At 41.7% G+C, this 18,175-nt stretch overlaps 1 protein-coding gene across 1 annotated transcript in view; it reads left to right on the top strand.

Moving 5' to 3' along the window:
- LOC120528037 (ecto-ADP-ribosyltransferase 5-like) overlaps positions 1-17,406 on the top strand; it is a 43,907-nt gene extending 26,501 nt beyond the window's left edge. Inside the window, exons 2-4 of the mRNA XM_039752002.1 lie at positions 2,049-2,135; positions 8,663-9,302; positions 17,047-17,406. Coding sequence (XP_039607936.1) covers positions 2,058-2,135; positions 8,663-9,302; positions 17,047-17,135 — 807 coding nt within the window. The 5' untranslated portion in view covers positions 2,049-2,057 and the 3' untranslated portion in view covers positions 17,136-17,406. The remainder of the gene's footprint in view (positions 1-2,048; positions 2,136-8,662; positions 9,303-17,046) is intronic.
- Positions 17,407-18,175: the final 769 nt, after the last annotated feature.

Below are 18,175 nucleotides of genomic sequence, written 5' to 3'. Positions count from 1 at the left end.
TCGTGTTTACACACACACACACACACAAAACAGACACACAGACATTATTCCAAAAATGGCATTTTCTTACTCAGGGAGGTCTAAAACATTGAGATTCATCAAAATCTCGAAATGGATCTTTTGTGGGGTTCCAGTACTTTCCCCAAACTTCGTATACGAGAAAGTCAGGGAGGTCTAAAATGTTGAGATTCATCAAAATCTCGTCATTGAATTTTTGGATGATTACAACTCTGCTGCTGCATGAAAAAAAGATAAAGTACCACCTCTGGTGGAAATAGCGGAAATAGCCCAAAAGTCGATAGAAATCTATGTTTTGTACCTAATACTTGCATGCACAATTTGGTTAAACTAAGTGAAAGTGTACTCAAGTTATCGTGTTTACACACACACACACACACACAAAAAGACTCACAGACATAATTCCAAAAATTGTATTTTCTGACTCAGGGAGGTCTAAAACATTGAGATTCATCAAAATCTTGAAGTGGAGCTTTTGGGGGATTCCAGTACTTTCCCCATACTCTAAACCTTTGGGGCGGGCCCCCCTAGAGGGGCGCGAAGTAACAAAAAGGGGGACGCGAAAATGTGAAAAAAAGAAAACAATCAAAAATATGAAAAAAAAACATCTGTTGAAACCAAAACAAATTAACTTAAACTACATTCTGATACTAGAACAATAAATATAGAGTTAGATAAATGTCGATAAAAGTTAAGTAGGTATAATAAAATATGCATCTACATTTTAAAAAAATGTTAGCGGGGCACGATTAAAACTGTTATGAAAACTCAGGTCGCAAATACTTAAACGTTGAGTAACACTGCCATACTTCGTATACAAGAAAGTCAGGGAGGTCTAAAATGTCGAGATTAATCAAAATCTCGACATTGAATTTTTGGATGATTACAATACTTATTCTTTGTATATGAAAAAGTAAAAAGGAATTTCCTTGCCATGCTTTAAAGATCATCAATGACTGCCATGTTTGTTCTTGGGTTTAAGTGATTAGATAGGGTTGCCAGATTAGAAAATTAGAAATATGGGAAAATCTCTCTCTATATTACTATATATATAAATTTATACATGCCCCCTACACACCCAGACCAATCTATTATATAAAAGTAGAGACATAATCTAAAAACACAAAGCAAGGATTTTAATGGGTTATGACGAAAACAAAAGTAAAATCATTTGAAAATTATTTAATACAAACTAAAAAAAAATTCTGTGAAAGTGAAATAATTTGAAAATATTTATTTAATACAGACAACAAAGAAATAGTATTATTATTTAATACAGACGGTTAGAAAAAAGTTAAGTACCTTAAAAAGGTAGTAAAAAATATGTTTTATTACGAAATTTGAAAATGAACTAAATACGGGATAAATAAGTACGGGATAGGGGACAAAATGATCAAATATGGGACATGTCCCGTATATAAGGGACGTCTGCCAACCCTATGATTAGATGAAGTGACATTTATCATATTGAAGATATGGAGGCATAATTAGTTTCCAAAATGACAAAATTAATTGAAGAGCAACCCTATCCATCCCTTAGGCCATCTAAGGAGGAGGCCCATCAAGCCCTGGGGCCTTCCCAAAAATTATAGTGTCCAAGTTTTCTTGAGAATCCATCCATCCATTTTCTAACCCGCTGAATCCGAATACAGGGTCACGGGGGTCTGCTGGAGCCAATCCCAGCCAACACAGGGCACAAGGCAGGAACCAATCCTGGGCAGGGTGCCAACCCACCGCAGGACACACACAAACACACCAACCACACACCAAGCACACACTAGGGCCAATTTAGAATCGCCAATCCACCTAACCTGCATGTCTTTGGATTGTGGGAGGAAACCGGAGCGCCCTGGAGGAAACCCACGCAGACACGGGGTGTAAACATTAATTGATGGGAAAGGTTACTAAGAAATGATTTGATATTGGAGGAAGCAGAGCTGGTCCAACCTAAATAATGCTAATGGGGTGGATGATGTTTGATTGCCGGAATTCAGTATTAAAAATGTTTGTGTATTTTTTTTTTTTTACAGACAGAAGAAATGCAATTTCAAATGCCTTCCATCATCTATACAATCCTCCTGGTGTGCTTTCTAATTTTTGTGAATGATGCCAAGTCGGTAAGTTGAATATGGCAATTGCCTCGTACAAAGGGCACACATCGGGATCACTGTGCAGCATCACTTTTACCCTCTTTGAAGCTGGTGGCAAATGAAAATGGGCATTTATAGCAAAAGACAAGTTAGAAAATGTGCTCATAACACAACATTCAGGTGTATTCAAGGAATTAGTAAACTATTTTGGAGCAGTTTTACATTTTGTGCTTTCACTTCACTAAAGATATGCAGATCACATTTATGCTTTAAATATTTTGTAAAATGTGTCATGTTAAAAATAACAGTGACATTGAAATTACATACTTTAGTTCCATGAAAAAAGTAAATTATCTCCTTTTCAATAGCATTTTGCAAAGTCATGTTAACAATAGCCCTGCGGTGGGCTGGCGCCCTGCCCGGGGTTTATTTCTTGCCTTGTGCCCTGTGTTGGCTGGGATTGGCTCCAGCAGACCCCCGTGACCCTGTAGTTAGGATATAGCGGGATGGACAATGGATGGATGGATGTTAACAATATGCAGTAATTTTGAAAATATTGTTTCAGTCAAGAGTTAAATCATTACAGATAGTATAGCAGTAAAGTTGCTTTGGTTATTTTTTATGTTTTATAAATGCTGAGTACACATGTATTCATTCTGGTTTTCAAAGTGACACTTTAGAAGCTCCTTTCACCTTCCATTCATTGCTAGGTGCATTAAGGGATTCTTTTCTTTCATTTTTGTTCTTTTTTATGATCCCAAAAGATCATTTAACTTACCTGGCATGACTTCATGCAACAGAAGTGAATTAGTGTGGCAGAGGTTCACAACAGCTACCAGGGCTTCCATGGCAAAATGGCGACATTCAGTGTTGTTTGAATAGCTCAGGCAGTGCGGTGTAGTGATTAAGTCTTTGGACTTCAAATCATGAGATTATGGGTTCAAATCCCACCACCGATACCATGTGACCCTAAGCAAGTCACTTCACCTGCCTGTGCTCCAATTGGAAAAACAAAAGAAATGTAATCAATTGCATCTTAAAATGTTGTAAGTCGCTTTGGATAAAAGTGTTGGCCACATAAAGAAATGTAACTCTGCTGGCCCACAAGACAAAATGGCAATAATAGGTGCTTTTCAATTTTGTACAAATGTATCCAAAGTTAATACTAAAATTGAATGAAAAGCAAACAATTGCACCAGCGTTCAAATAAGACTGAACAAAAAATATATTAAATTATGATCATTTTCCAAATGTCATTCCTAATTTAAATATAACAAATAATTGAAAATGTTCTTAAAATAAAATTCTCCAGACTCTATTCTGCTCCATGTACTTGATGCATGTGTGAATTTTTTTTTATTGTGTAAAACAACAATAAAACACCGCAGCATTCCACAAAATTCAACAAATTTGTCATACATTTATTATTATGGTTCCAAAGTGTGATACAATTTGAACATGTACTGATTTGCTCTGTTTAAATTGTGCAATTAGCATTGTCCTTTCTTGTTAGATCAGACTGTTATTCTTTTTCATTCACAGTGTTGTTGGTATTGTTGAAGCAGGCTGACACGGGCACACTTAGCCCCAATGAAGGCACTCGGAGACTCAGGGCAGACAGCAGAATCGGGCTTTATTGTATGGCGCACATTCAGATGACTTGAGCCCTGAGTCATAGGCATCTCTAACATTTATTACAATTCTTATCACACGAGCCATTATTCATCCTCATCTGACTCCTATCATTTCACTTCACTAACTTGCCTCTAATTAATTCTAATATTTCTTAGCTAAGGGGGTGTCAAACCCATCTCTGTCCATCATATCTGTCTGACAAGGCCTATCCTTACTCCCACTAGCTCAGCGCTTGCTACCTTTATTTACAGCCAAAGAGTTCACATTCCCTCTCTGAGCGAGGGGCCTATCTTTCTCCAGCTCTCCTTCACATCTAACCTTTGACTTATAAATTATTGGTAGTTTCTAGCTCATACAGAATAATAAAAAATACGCAGTGTCACAAAAACGACCATAAGACGTTGAGAAGGTTTGGGGCAGCCACCCGTATAATTGTTCCTGGCTGCAGAATCGATTCAAAAGAGTAGACATGTTTACATAACAGAGTCCAAAACAGAACTGATTCTCCTGACACAAGATAGCAGCTTTTAAAGGCCAGTGGAGGAAGTGATGTCATCATTACCGGAAGTGACGTCAGTGGCTGCCCCAGAGCCAGGCAGGATTTCCCTAGAAAGGTCTGCAAAAGATCGAAAGGGAAAATTAGTGCACTTCGCCACCCCCTGGTCCGGCGTGGAATCACATGTATTCAAGCCCTTTAGTTGTCTCCTAAACACAGGCATAAGCCTTTTCAATCCTAACTCTTACATCTTAATACTTAGTGAAATATAGTGTCTATTTTTCTCATAGTACATTTCTAATATGTAGAGATTAACAATTTTAAGAATACATTTTTCTATAATATCAACCAAGTTGTTAAACCACTGGAGCCAAAATCATTGTAGTGCATACAACATCGTGTCTGATTTTTGAAAACATTCACGCTACATCTTTTCACTCAGATGTGACACAGGTCTGATCATTTAAAGTAGAGTGATCCGCATCAAAATTTTGAAGACATGATCTAATCAACTTTCGTAGCAATTTGTTTGCTTCCAAACTGTTCACATCGCACTCTCAACAGTGTCTCCTCTCGTGTCGACAGGTTTCTACCATACATCAAGCTCCATCAGTAATAACTGAGCTCCAATGTTTTCTTTCGTTTCCTGGTTCTCCTTCTTGCAGTCATAAGCTGACACATTCAAAGTTATCCTGCACTGAAACTATGTGAAGTGGTGCAGCACCCAGTATAGTGTTGAGAAGGAATAATTTGAATTAAGCCAATCGAACAAATGTAACCTAATACCGACATTAAGCTGTAAGAGTGTATTCTTGTAAGACAAATGTACTAAACTAACTTTTAAGGTAGCTTTTGATATTGTATAAGCAATTATTATGTGTGATGATCATTATGTGCGAAATGTACGCTATAATAAGAATGTGCTGTGCATTAACCGACAGTATAATATTAATCCTTCTATAAGCTGAAATAAGATTCTTAAATTGTAGCTGCCACATGTGGTGTAGCGGGTCCACAGCTCACGTAAAGAGCCGCTTTTTAAATAAATAATCACCGTACTATCTGCATAGAGAGGGGGCATGGCAGTGTGGTTGAAGCGGTTCTCGGGGCGATTTGCGGTGTGGCCACTTCTCACCTAAGTGCACAGGTGAGGGACTGTCCACATCGTAGTTGTTCCCGGGAACTGTTGATTGCCACAGCTGCCATGTCCATTATAAAGAGAAGCCCGAGACGGTTAAGGGGAAGAAAGGAAAAAAAAGAGAATGGAGGTTGTAGAGGAAAGCAGGAAGCAGTGAGAAGAGAGCCGGTGAGGGAGAACAAGCTTGCAGCACCTGGGCAGGCAGCCTGGGTGTTTGGCCGACACCCGGGGAAGTAGTAGTTGTGGTCACTCTCGCAGAGGTTACTTTGGAGGGCGGGAGTGACCGAAAGGCAGAGGACTCTCTGCGGAAGGCAGCGGGAGTCGGGACTTGGGACGTGGTGTCCCCAACGTGAGAGCCTTGGTCATTAGGGGAATCCCAAGTCGCTGTTCAGTGGTGCCAAGGATCGGAAAGGCAACCGACCAGTCAGTAGCAGAGAGAAGGCCAGCTGCAGGTATGGAGACTCTTCTGTTGTGTGGCCCAGACAGAGAAAGCAGGGGAGTCGCATGTGAAAAGGCATCAGGCTTCTTGTTGTTTTTAAAAGAATGCTTCCTGTGTTATATTTTAACCTCCATGTTTCACTTCTGCTTTTATTGGATTATTTATTTATTGACTTTTGGGAAGCACCACACTTGATTTAATTTGAACAATGTTTTGTTCTGTTTATAAATAAAAGCACTTGACACTTTTGCACCATCCCCTTGCTTTGTTGTTGCCTCACTGCTAAGCTCATCGGTGACATTACCGATGGTGACGGGTTCAAGGGCTCCCGGAACGCAGAGGGGAGCATGTAGCAAACCTGCATCATCACACCACATAGCCGTTGAAATGTTGTAAATCTGATGGTGCAGAAGAATAGGGAAGTACTTGTTTTGCAAAGTGCGGTCTCCGTAAGTGTCTTGCAAAACTAGCCATAAAGACTATCGTGTACTTTTGCGCATAATGATCTAATGTGTCATCTTCTGCTACTTGCAAACTCTGTGAGACCTCAAAATGAACTGCCATACTTCCTCCTTTTGTTTAGTAAACAAGCTAGGTATAAAAAGAGGGAAACCCTGTGGCTGTCTATAGCTAACTCAGCTGACAGCTGCTGCTTATTCACCCAGAATAAAGAAATTGCTTCTTATTTTACATTGGTGTCTGTCTCCTGTCGTTCCTGGCTTTCAGCGACCACAGTGCACATATCCGTAAAAACTCCTATCAGATTTGGTTCACGTAAAATAAATGTAAATAGTCAAAATAAATCAGATATGAGGCAAAAATCAGAATGAGTCACTTTTAGATGCATTGTGAAGGTAGCTTTAATAGTCTTATAAATTTGATCATAAAAAGAGCTTGTAACCACAAGACACTGTTGTAACCTCAGACACTGTTCCACATAACACAGTCCCGGGTTCAAATAAGGGATTATTACTGATCACCAACACTGTTTCCAAAGTGAACACAGCCAAATATACTTACTCTGATGCTTCTTCTCTCCTTCCGTTCCTATAGGCGAGTGTCTCCTGCTGCCTCCCGACTCTGACATAAAGCGGCCCCTTTATCTTAAACCCGTGAGTACTTCTATTGTTAGGACACACTCCATTTGAAGCACTTCTGCTTCACACCTTGCACCCCCTCGCTGGTGTAAACCAGAGAAACCAACAGGGCTAAATTTCGGGACTCCAGGAATCAGCATACGTTTTGGGTATCCAAATCCAAATGGCAAATGAAGCCCAGTGATGCCACCATCTAGTGTATTGGAAGAGAAAATATTCACCAGTTTATAATCTCCCCTGATCCTTTCACTGCACTGGCCTGGATGAGTAAGAGTGTGCCATCTATTATTATACGCTATTTTATGTCACCAACAGCATCCAAAAACAAACGTACCAAAAAGCTAAATATAGACATGTTTAGCCACTGTTCTGCTGTAATTGCTTTTAGTTTTTTGGATGGGAGCCCAATCTTTGCAATTGCTATTGCTAGCCACTCCACAAATCTTGTCCCACACTGCACCAGCCTTATACTGGTTGTTTGCAGCTCCTTTACCTATCCAATGCCACAGTCAGATGAATGCCCCCTGATTCTCTTTTCAAGGTTTGCTGCTTTCTCTTTCCCCCTTTGGGATGGTGTGGAGCACTTTTCAAACCACATGAAATCATATGACCCAGGAACTTCACAATTATTACCTGCCCACACCCATTAATGCATCCTTACTTAAGCCAGTAGAGATGCACTCATCCGTACAAGTTAATTGTATAATCTTGGGCTGTCTGAAGACCAACCACAAACACGCACGTCATCCTCACGCACTCCTTGTGCCTAGACTGTGGTGAGTGCCAGAACAAGCAAACACCTAAGATGTAGGAGACATGTGACACTGGAGGCTTCATAACAGCACTTCTGTCCTGAAGTGGCAAAACAATAGCAAGCGGTTTGCACCCCGACACTGATTACTTAGTTTATTTAAGATCAACTTTACCTGATTTTTCCATAACTGAATGTGTGTGTCCATGTTACATTGTGCCACAATCTATGATTCTAAATCAGCCCTGTGAGTGAGTGGCAGTGTAATCAGCTTGTGCTCTGACCACAGCTGTTTTCTTACTTTAGCCTGATGCTTCTTGGTTCTTCCGTTTATGAACCGGAGGCTCCACCAGTGTCAGTGCACCAAGGCCTATTAACCTTACTAGATGGAGAACCGTTGGTCGACTTGCAGAGGTAGCAGTCTCTCAGCTGTCTTCGCCCTGTATCGATGCTGCAAATGGCACTCCACATCCCAGATCTCTCCTTCAGACATCAGTAACCCCTCCAAAGAGCCAAGCAAGTCCATTGTGGTCTCTGTGGTACTCTGTGCTTTCCTAAAATGCAAAGTAGGCCTTGTTCTCATCCCACTGCTAACACCAATATAGCACCCGTTTGAGTGCCAGAATGGATTCTCTGCTCTTTACAAGGCTCTTTTAGATTGCTTGCTATTCTTTGAAGGACTTGTTGCCATTGGCACACTAGATGGAATTCTGTTTGTGACATTGCAGGCTTGCCGTTTTCATAGGAGTCCCTACTGCTGGCTCTGAAGCTGCACATTTGCATGATGTAATGACAGTTCGTACTACGGGTGAGTTATCCTTGGCTGATGCAACTTTTCAGCACTGGTACAACGCATTAGGGAAGTGTTAGTGGTAAGAACTAAGCAAAATAGGGCCGTTTTTTGAAGAACAGCAGATTTTTAAACTGTGGTAAAATACTATTAAATCATTAACCCATTCATCCATTACATGATCTTCCTACCTTCTCTTCTGTTTCAGTCTTCATATATGTATGAGAAATCCTATGATGATGATTACAAGGGGTGCCTGAAAGAAAGAGAAAAGGAAATTACAGAGCATTACCTGTTTCACGAGCTGAATAATAGCGACTTCATATACTTTGTCTGGGAAAATGCAAGCAGTATCTGGGAATCATGGATGCCAGAAGGTTTGGACAGTTATACTGCCATAGCTGTTTTGGCCTACACGGGTGAGCATATGCATTATGATTTTAATGTTGCAGTGGAAAAGGGTGTGAGGGATGTGACAGCCGAGTACTTCAGGTCAATGCATTTCCTGATCACCAAGGCCATACAATCCCTCAAAATCAGCGACTGCATGAGGACTTACAGAGGAATATCACAAGAGTTGCGGCCAAAAAAAGGAGAGACTTTCCGCTTTGGAAGATTTGCATCGTCTTCTAAATATTTTGAGGTCGCAATAGGATTTGGCAATGAAACAGTGTTTAATATCACAACATGCCATGGAGCGGATATTTCAGAGTTTTCCATATTTGGGAATGAATCTGAAGTGCTTATTCCACCCTATGAAGAGTTTGTTGTGAAAGAGACTAATGGTAGATACATTACGCTTGAATCAAACAAGGTCACCGTGAACTACAGATGTTGGCCTCTAAGCGGTAAGTTCTGCTATTGCTTGAACATGCATGTCTGATTTATTTTCTTTAAATCTTAACAATAATCTGAGTTTTTTTATTAGGCTTGACATACTTTTCAACACATAGATGTCATCTCTGCCTATCAGTCCTCTTTCAGTAAATAGATTATAAAACAGGGAGGCATGATGGTGTAGCAGTTAGTGCTGCTGATTCAAATACTGGTCAATGTGTGCAGTTTACATGTCCGCTGTGTCTGCAAAGGTGTTCTCTAGATGTTCCTACTTTCCTTTCACATCCCAAAGTTGTGCGTATTATGAAATTGACTGAGTCTAAGCAAGTGTGTCCGGTGGTTGTCTCATGACTTCTACGCAATAGAATCAGTAACCATCAATACCAGATTGATTGAGCTGCTAAGGACAAACAAAAACTGTTAACGCAAGAAGTTCAATCTCCTTATTGTGAAGAGCCTTGTCCATCCATCCATCTTTTTCCAACTTGTTCATCCAGTTTGGTGTCACAGTGAACATGAGAGTATCTTAAGCACCACAGAGTAGAAAACTATTGACATAACCAGCTCAACATCATTTAAATATCATAAATCTATTGTATACAACAAACAAGAAATAATCAAAGGAAAAAAAATCCTACATCCAGATCATAAGATCCTCATTGTTGGGGACCCAAGTGGCTGGACCAGGCCAAGGGGTCGCCCATGTAACATCTGGCTGTGGCAGATAGATGGTCATTTCTGGAGAGTGGGACTGGACCGCGTGTCTGCCTGGGGGGTTGCCAACGGGCATGCTGAGTTGTTTTGCCGTGTAGTGGGCATGCTACCCAACTTCACTTGACTTGACTTTATATTTCATATAACAAATTGGAACCAGAAACTCACAAAGAAATTGAAATGACCATGTCCCTATCCCTGTATATCCCAGTCTACAAGGGAGAGATAATCCACTGTTGGACAATCACAATTTGTTACAAATGGCTGTCTTAGACACTGCAATTCACACTGAAGCCTGACTGACATGTTTGGAACAAGAAAATTCCATCTTCAGGGCTGTAAAAGGGAGGCGGCCCCTTAAATGGGAACCCGGATGGGCTCCAGCTGCTTCCCGGCAATCAGTCCTAGCCACACCCCAGTGTGGCGGAAGTGCCGGCTGCGCACCTGGAAGCCGTCCGGGTGTCCCCTGTCGTCTTCCCCCCAGCACTTCCTGGTGTGGCGAAAGTGCTGGGCTCCAGGGTTCCTCAGGCACCTGGGCGCCACCTGGCGGTGGCCACGGGCCCCTACAGGGTTGGCCTTCCAAGCCGTCTACCAATATAACCAGGGCGATCGCCCCCTTGCGGTCTGGAGGAGGCACAAGCCCTCCTCTGGTCCTCCTGGAAGTCTGATGTATACAGGCTGAACAGGACCAGAGAAGGTACAGGCCCCTGTGGCGCTCCTGTGTTGCTGGCCACAATGTCAGACCTTTAGTTCCCAAGATGCTCATACTGAGGTCTGTCTGTAAGATAGTCCACGATCAGTGCCACCAGGTGTGAATCTACTCTCATCTCTGTCAGCTTCTCCCTAAGGAGCAGAGGTTGGATGGTGTTTTAAAGACACTAGAGAAGTCCAGAAACATAATTCTTACTGTACCACTGCCTCGCTCCAAGTGGGAGAGGGATCAGTGTAGCATATAGATGATGGCATCCTCCGCACCCACTTTCTCCTGGTATGCGAACAGCAGAGGGTTGAGGGCGTGGCGGACCTATGGCCTCAGGTGGTGAAGTAGCAGCCACTCCATGGTCTTCATCACTTGATATCAGGGTGACAGGCCGGAAGTCATTCAGCTCACTAGGACGTGATACCTTTGGGATTTTGGTGATGCAAGATGTTTTCCAAAGCCTCGGGACTCTCCCCTTTTCTAGGCTCAGGTTGAAGATGCACTGTAGAGGACTCCCCAGCTCCAGCACACAGGCCTTCAGCAGTCACGGCGATACTCCATCTGGACCCACTGCTTTGCTGGCACGAAGTCTCCTGAGCTCTCTGCTCACTTGCGCTGTTGTAATTGTGAGTGGGGATGTCTCTCCTATGCTGGTATCAGCAGAAGGATGGGTGGAGGATGCAGTACTCCGAGGTGAGAGTGGGTTAGGGTGGTCAAACCTGTTAAAAAACTTGTTCATCTGGTTTTCTCTCTCCACGTCTCTCTCGATGGCAGCACCCCGCTTTGAGCTCCAGCCAGTGATGATCTTCATCCCATCCCACACTTCCTTCATTCTGTTATTCTGCAACTTCTGGTCCAGCTTTCTCCTGTACTGCTCCTTCGCCGCCCTGAGCTGGACTCGGAGTTCCTTTTACCATTTTGCTCGCCTTGCTTGTGTATTAGCAGCTAAGCGAGTTTCTCTTTTGTCGGGGGTTTCACTTTGGCAACAGAGTCATTTTCTTTGAACGTTATGCTGTAGCCTCGCACTTCCGGGTCACCTTGGACAGACAGACAGACCCACTAACATGCCTAGACGTTTATATTGTCACAAATACTTAAGCGCATGGGAGGCAGCTAAAGGGCTTGAGTGAAGGCAGTTCGTTAGGCATGCCGAGGTGTGGCAGAGTGCACTGACTCTTTCTCTCCTTTGCCTGTAGACCATCCCGGGATTTCACCTGGATCTCCTGACATCACTTCTTGATGCCGACTGAAAGCTAATGGAACTATTCAGGCCAGTAGCACCAGCTCCAGTTCAATCTGATGTCACCTCCGATGAGCCAATGGTGGAAGACCACGTGCCAGATCCATATCACCTCACTTCCTGTCTCCCCTTTAAAACCTGCCCCTTTCCTTTGTTTCCTATTGTCTTGTTTTGGACTCGGTTGTATGCACTTCAGTGCTCTGTATTTTACAAGAAAACGACTTTGCAGCCAGGATACCACAATATACGGGTGGCTGCCCCAACTCTTTATCTGTCCATGTCTCGTTCTTGTGACAATATATAAGATTGGTAAATACTTAAGTCTCTCGGGGCCAGACGAGAAAACGAGAAAACAATTCTGGAAACAACCCGTTAAAATAATTCGGAGCTGCAAAAGCTACTCCCACAGTGTTTCTTCCTAAAATTCCCTGCCTTCAATTTCTCCAGTCCTTGCATTTTAAACCACCGCCGGGGTATCAGGGAGAGAGTAAAAGATATGAAAGAAAAGACTTGATGCCGAGAGAAAATAAAAAGCTAAAATGGCTGTTATCTATTCAGGAGCTCAGTAGCACCAGGTAACTGAAGTTCAATAATTCATTTGCACGTTTTAATGCGACAGTGGAGACAGATACAGACATACACCCATGTAGATCACCACAGCTACATGGCTCCACATGTTTAAGATATGCCTCTGTCTGCTACAATATCTTTCTGTCATTACAACTATTGCATCCCTATATGACATCACAGCAGAAAACTGAGTTTAGATAAGCATTGCTGTCTATGGATATACAACGTATTAAAACACTGCGGCTATTCAGTCATGGCATGTTTCATGTTTAGATATTCGTTTAGACATGCAGTCAGAAGGTGGATGTGGTGCAGTTTTGTCCATGTATTACTGGTGTTGACAGGCAGATTTGTTGATTTAGATGTTTTGAGCACTGAAACCTGCATCTTGTTGGCTCATCTTTATCAGCTATCTTGATGGCGGTCCTTTTAACAGAGTATCATATACATATACATCAAATGTATATTTTTCTGTTCATATTTTCGTGAATATAGCAACCAATTTTTTCAAACTTACATCGACGACTATACTAGCATGAACAACAGAGAGCACACTGAGCACCTGTGACAACATATTGTTCACATTTCCATTGATGCCTTCAAATACTAATGTATAATCTAATTTTTCCCTTGCTTCAGAAGCATGCAATGTGTTCTCTCGCCACATGCAACCCCCATTTATGTGTTGTGACAGATTAGGGCTGTATCGCTCCCTTGAACCCTTGTCCAAAACGCCAGACAGTAGATAAAAGTTCAAATGTTGACTTTATTCATAAGCCACAGTGCACAAAGCACCCTCTCCTCCACAATACTCATAAATATACTCAAAACAATCACAATAACCAATCCACCACTCCCAGACGCATTGCCCTCCTACCACCCAGCTCAGCTCGCCATCTGGGAGCTCCCATAGTCCTTTTATCCTCCCTGACCCGGAAGTGTTTCCAATCCCCAGTCCATGTGATTCTTTATCACTTCCGGGTCAGGTACAAGTCCTTCTTCTCACCCCGGAAGCACGTCACTCTTCCTTTGACGCACTTCCGAGTTATAGGGCACAAATGAGTCTTTGGTCCTCCCTGCAGCTCCCTCTTGTGGCCCCTGTGGTATCCCTGCTGGTCTTCGGGGCACCTCCATACTGGCGGCCTGGGGGTATTGGTCAGGATAACAAGCAGGCCAAAGACCACAGTGTCTAATAGGGTTATTTTTTTTTTCATTGTAGACGGTTCATTGTAATGAGAAGCTTGCTTTGTTTTGGACCAGATTAATGACAGTAACTCTTATCTTAACAGTTCAAAATCAGTGCCACCTTAATGAGGCATTGGATTGGTTTAGGAAAGTCACACTCATTGAGCTGTCTTTGAGATGTGATGAGTATGGACAGGATTAGAAATGAGCTTAGGTTGGACGGTTGGGAGACAAAGTCAGAGAGGCGAGATTGTGTTGGTTCGGACATGTGCAGAGGAGAGATCCATCCATCCATCCATTTTCTAATCCACTGAATCTGAACACAGGGTCACAGGGATCTGCTGGAGCCAGTCTCAGCCAACACAGAGCACAAGGCAGGAACCATCCGAGTAATCATGACAATCATATAAGCAGCTTCCATGATTGCTTGACTCTCAGTGAGCAGCCACTTCCAGGAATGTTGTTCATCTACTACCTATCATGTAAGGGGATTCTGCAATGTGCTTCATGCCTGGCAGCTTCTTCAATTTGTATCATATCCCGCTAGTGTTGCTGCTCCTTTTCTTCTCTCCGCCATGCCATCTTCTTCAGAATTTTGCCTATGGGGTTCAACAAAAGAAACGCATGAAGTCAGATAACTTGGCAAGGGTTGCTGTCAGCCAAATACGCCTCAATTAAGACCAAGATCAAGGTTGTAGCCCTTGTGGATCTTGGGTAATCATGTGACAGACAGCATTTTATATATGCAGATTGCTTTGTGATTGAATGGTTTCAATTTGTTATATAAAATACTGTACATAATGTATTAAGATTTGTTCTATGTTTACTATTATTTATTTATTATATATATTCAGATTTATGATATTTGAAATGCTTGTGTCAATAGTGTCCTACTCATTGGCAGGGGTACAGATCTTGCCCAAATTCTCTTGGAGGTTTCGCTTAGATGAATAGCAGGTTTGTTTTGGTGGTCCCTTGAGGAGCATTTATTGAGTCGAAGAGGGTGAGTGGAATACCTCATGGAATTTTCACATAGTCATCCATCCATGTCAGAACACAGAATGGAAAGAAATTGGGGCTAACCTCTCAAGGATAAGGGGCTGGATACCTAAAATCATTGAATGGGGTTGGGTAAGGAGGTTCTCAAGGAGCCCACCCCTAAAGATGACACTGCTCAATGGTGCCTAAGATATGTTCAGGTTCAATTTGAAACCAAACTGGATAAGTGGATTGAAAAAAGATGGACGGGCGGACAGGGTGGCACAGTGCTGCCTTGCAATAAGGAGACAGGGGTTTCCATGTTTTGCCTGTGTTAGGGTGGGTTTCCTCCCACAGTTCAAAGACATGCCAGTTAAGTGCATTGGCACTATTGGGTGTGTGTGTTCATCCTGCTATGGACTATATGGGATTGCTCTATACTCTGGGATTGTTCTTGCCCTGGATAAGTGAGTTAAGAAATAGATTGTCATAAATGACCATGCATCATTCTTAGGACTGAGGAGCCACTCGTTCAGTGTTATTTGTGTCAAAATGCACTGAAAACAAAATTAGGAAAAAACATTAATGAAGGGTTTAAGGAGCACTATGGCACTTGTCCAATAGGAAAGAGTCCAGTATCATCATAGTGTTTAATTAGCACTTTTAAGTGTTTCTATAGTCCTACTCCAGATGTGGGGTCTTCACATTCAGTCCTGGGGAGTCCACTGTAGCTGCAGCTTTTCGTCTTCACCAGTTTCCACTCATTAATTTTCCATTATTTTATTACTCCAGAAATGATAAACTGATTATACTCAATGATTATTGGATAGAGTAGGCACATGTGTGTTAGATGGGGATGAAGTCATTCTTTTTCACTAGCTATTTAATATTGTTTCGTTAATGTTCAAGTTATTTAAGCTATTATTTAATAAGTATGCAAGTGGATAACTCTGAAGGAAGTGCTGGCCTCTCTTACTCCTCTGATCATTTATTGAACATGAAAGGGAGGACAAATTCTCAACAGTACACGAACTGAATGCAGATGGATTTATGTGAGGAGAGCAAGGAAGGAAAAACGTGGCATTCGGATTTAAAACAAGTATGTTATGTCAGGGAAGACAAGTTCAAGTTCTCTAAACCCACTCATTCCAGCCTGGGGTCATAAGCAAGGCTGACCCTATTCAGGAAACATTGTGCATATGGCAGGAACCAGCCATGGATGGAATGTCCTTAAGTACTGTGAGCACTGGTTGGGAGGCATCTCTGATCCTCAATCCACTAGTCCTGGGTTCAAATCAATTCTTCATTTGAAGAAATCCCATCAAAACAGGCTTCTTCACATAACAATGATATTCTTTTTCTCCTCCGCTCCACTCCAGGCATGCCTTGTCCTCTCCCTGGGTAAGGTGGATAGTTCCTTTCTCAAGTCAGACCCAGTAATCCTTCTAGTGTGACACTATGGTCTTCCATGTCATGTGGACCCTCACTAGGACAGCTCTTCCCACACTCCCATTGTCCCCAATATGGCTGCCTATGGGGTCTACAGTTCCCACACTGCCACCCAGTGTACTGTTGGAACACTTGGTCTGGGGTGGCAGACTCTTCTTGTCCTTCTCCTTTTTTGGCTTCCCAACCAGTAAAGGGAACATCAGACATCTCAGTTAGGCAGATGGAATACCCATCCATCCATAGTGTCCAAATTAGGAAAGTGAGCACACTGACTCCATTTGTACTGATTTAGATGGGGATAAAAGGTGGACAAGGAGAGAAATGTGAAAACTGCACACCAAAAACTGACATCTGACACACTGAAACTGCAAGACTGCAACACAAACGCCTACAGATAATTCATTAAAAAAAACAGACAAAATTTGAAAGACAAAAAAAAAACAAATATGAAATGAAGTCCATCTTGTTAATCAACTCTTTAAAATAAAGGCAAGGCTGTAAGGTCTTTCAGTCTGCCTAATCACAGACTTGTAGAGCTTTAACAGGCAGACTTGGATGGGTGTAAATAGTTTAGTCATTTTTAAACAAGGGGCTTGTGTCTTTTGAAACAATTGTTCTGTTATTTAGATTGCTTGGTATTAGAATTCTCAATGAAGTTGGCTGAAAGCCTGAAGGAGGCCTCTCATTACGTCAGAGCAGTAAGTTCAGCAGTCTGAACATCAGCAAGGCTTTGTGGATCAGTGGAGTAAGAGGAGCAAAGTTAGGACCTGTTATGGACTGCAATAAAAATGATGTCATATTTAAATCATCAGTTAGAGAACCAAAAATAATATTCAAAATGAAACTGTAAACAGAAATCTGACAAACTATAACGCGTATGTACCTCCACCCACCTGACTGTGTCCTCTCCTGTCTGCAGGGTCTTCTGGAATGAACCCACTGCCACTGAATGTTGTGGCTCTGCTGATGGCGATTCACCTTCTCCTCAATTCTTCCATGTTACAATAAGGATCCAGAAAACTTTTTGACAATATGGTAATGTGTGCTTTAATGGGTTTAAGCGAGAAAAATGATGAGATAAAAAGTTTTTCTATCTACTTTAAAAAAAGATCGCCTTTTTTTTTTTTATAACGCCTTTCAGGGACAGCCGTCTTACTTTTTATTGAATCAAGTGAATCCTTTTGTTTTTGACAATGTGTTCTCACACAAAATTGTTTCCAATTTTTTTAATTAACTTTGGCTGATAATGTGATTTCCGAATTTGAGTTATAAAAAAAAATAAAGAAAAATTGTAAAAATTGATAAAGAATTTTGTTGTGCTAGCACTTTTTAGCATCCATTTATAATGAATCTTATTTCCTCTGGTACCGTTATATTGGTTATTATGGATTGAAATGATACTTTTTCCCAGTTAACATGTATTGGTGTCAAAAATAGGAGCGTCAAGCTGTTCCACCATGGACTTCTGTGTTATCTGCTGAAAGAGGTGTACAAAAGGTCAAAGGATATAGATTATGGCGACAATGCAGTTTTTATTCAAAGCTGCTGAAAGGAGTCTTGTCCTTATAGAATTTCTGGACTCATAAAGGGTTTAAGATTTGATTGGCAGATGTGAAGGAGGTGAAACTTTGAGGTTGTGGACACCATAAGCCTTGGAAATGGACCAACGATTGAGAGGTGGTTTTAGTGAAGGTCAATGACAAGAGGTTAAGGTAAAGGGCCTACACGTATCTTATTATGTAGCTGAGACAAATTAACAGAGGTGGCGGAAATGAAGACGAAATTTGGTAGTAGCGCACAACAATTACATTTTGTGATTAGTAATTTATAAAATAAGTTGTGAAAAACTGAATTTGCAACAAAAATGAAAAAGGTTGCAAAGCAAATGGGGCTGCACTTCCAGCTAAATTTGTGCCACTGACAGAAGGAGAAAGGAGTTTAGCTCTGATCTGGAAGGTGTCACAAAACGACTCCAGGCAATTGCAAAGGTTTGGGGCAGCCACCCATATAATATGTCCTGGCTGCAAAAGGTTGTTGTTCACAAGACT

This window comes from Polypterus senegalus, chromosome 4 (assembly GCF_016835505.1).
Source record: "Polypterus senegalus isolate Bchr_013 chromosome 4, ASM1683550v1, whole genome shotgun sequence".
NCBI classification, from domain to species: Eukaryota; Metazoa; Chordata; class Cladistia; order Polypteriformes; family Polypteridae; genus Polypterus; species Polypterus senegalus.
This window is presented reverse-complemented; position numbering and strand designations above follow the sequence as displayed.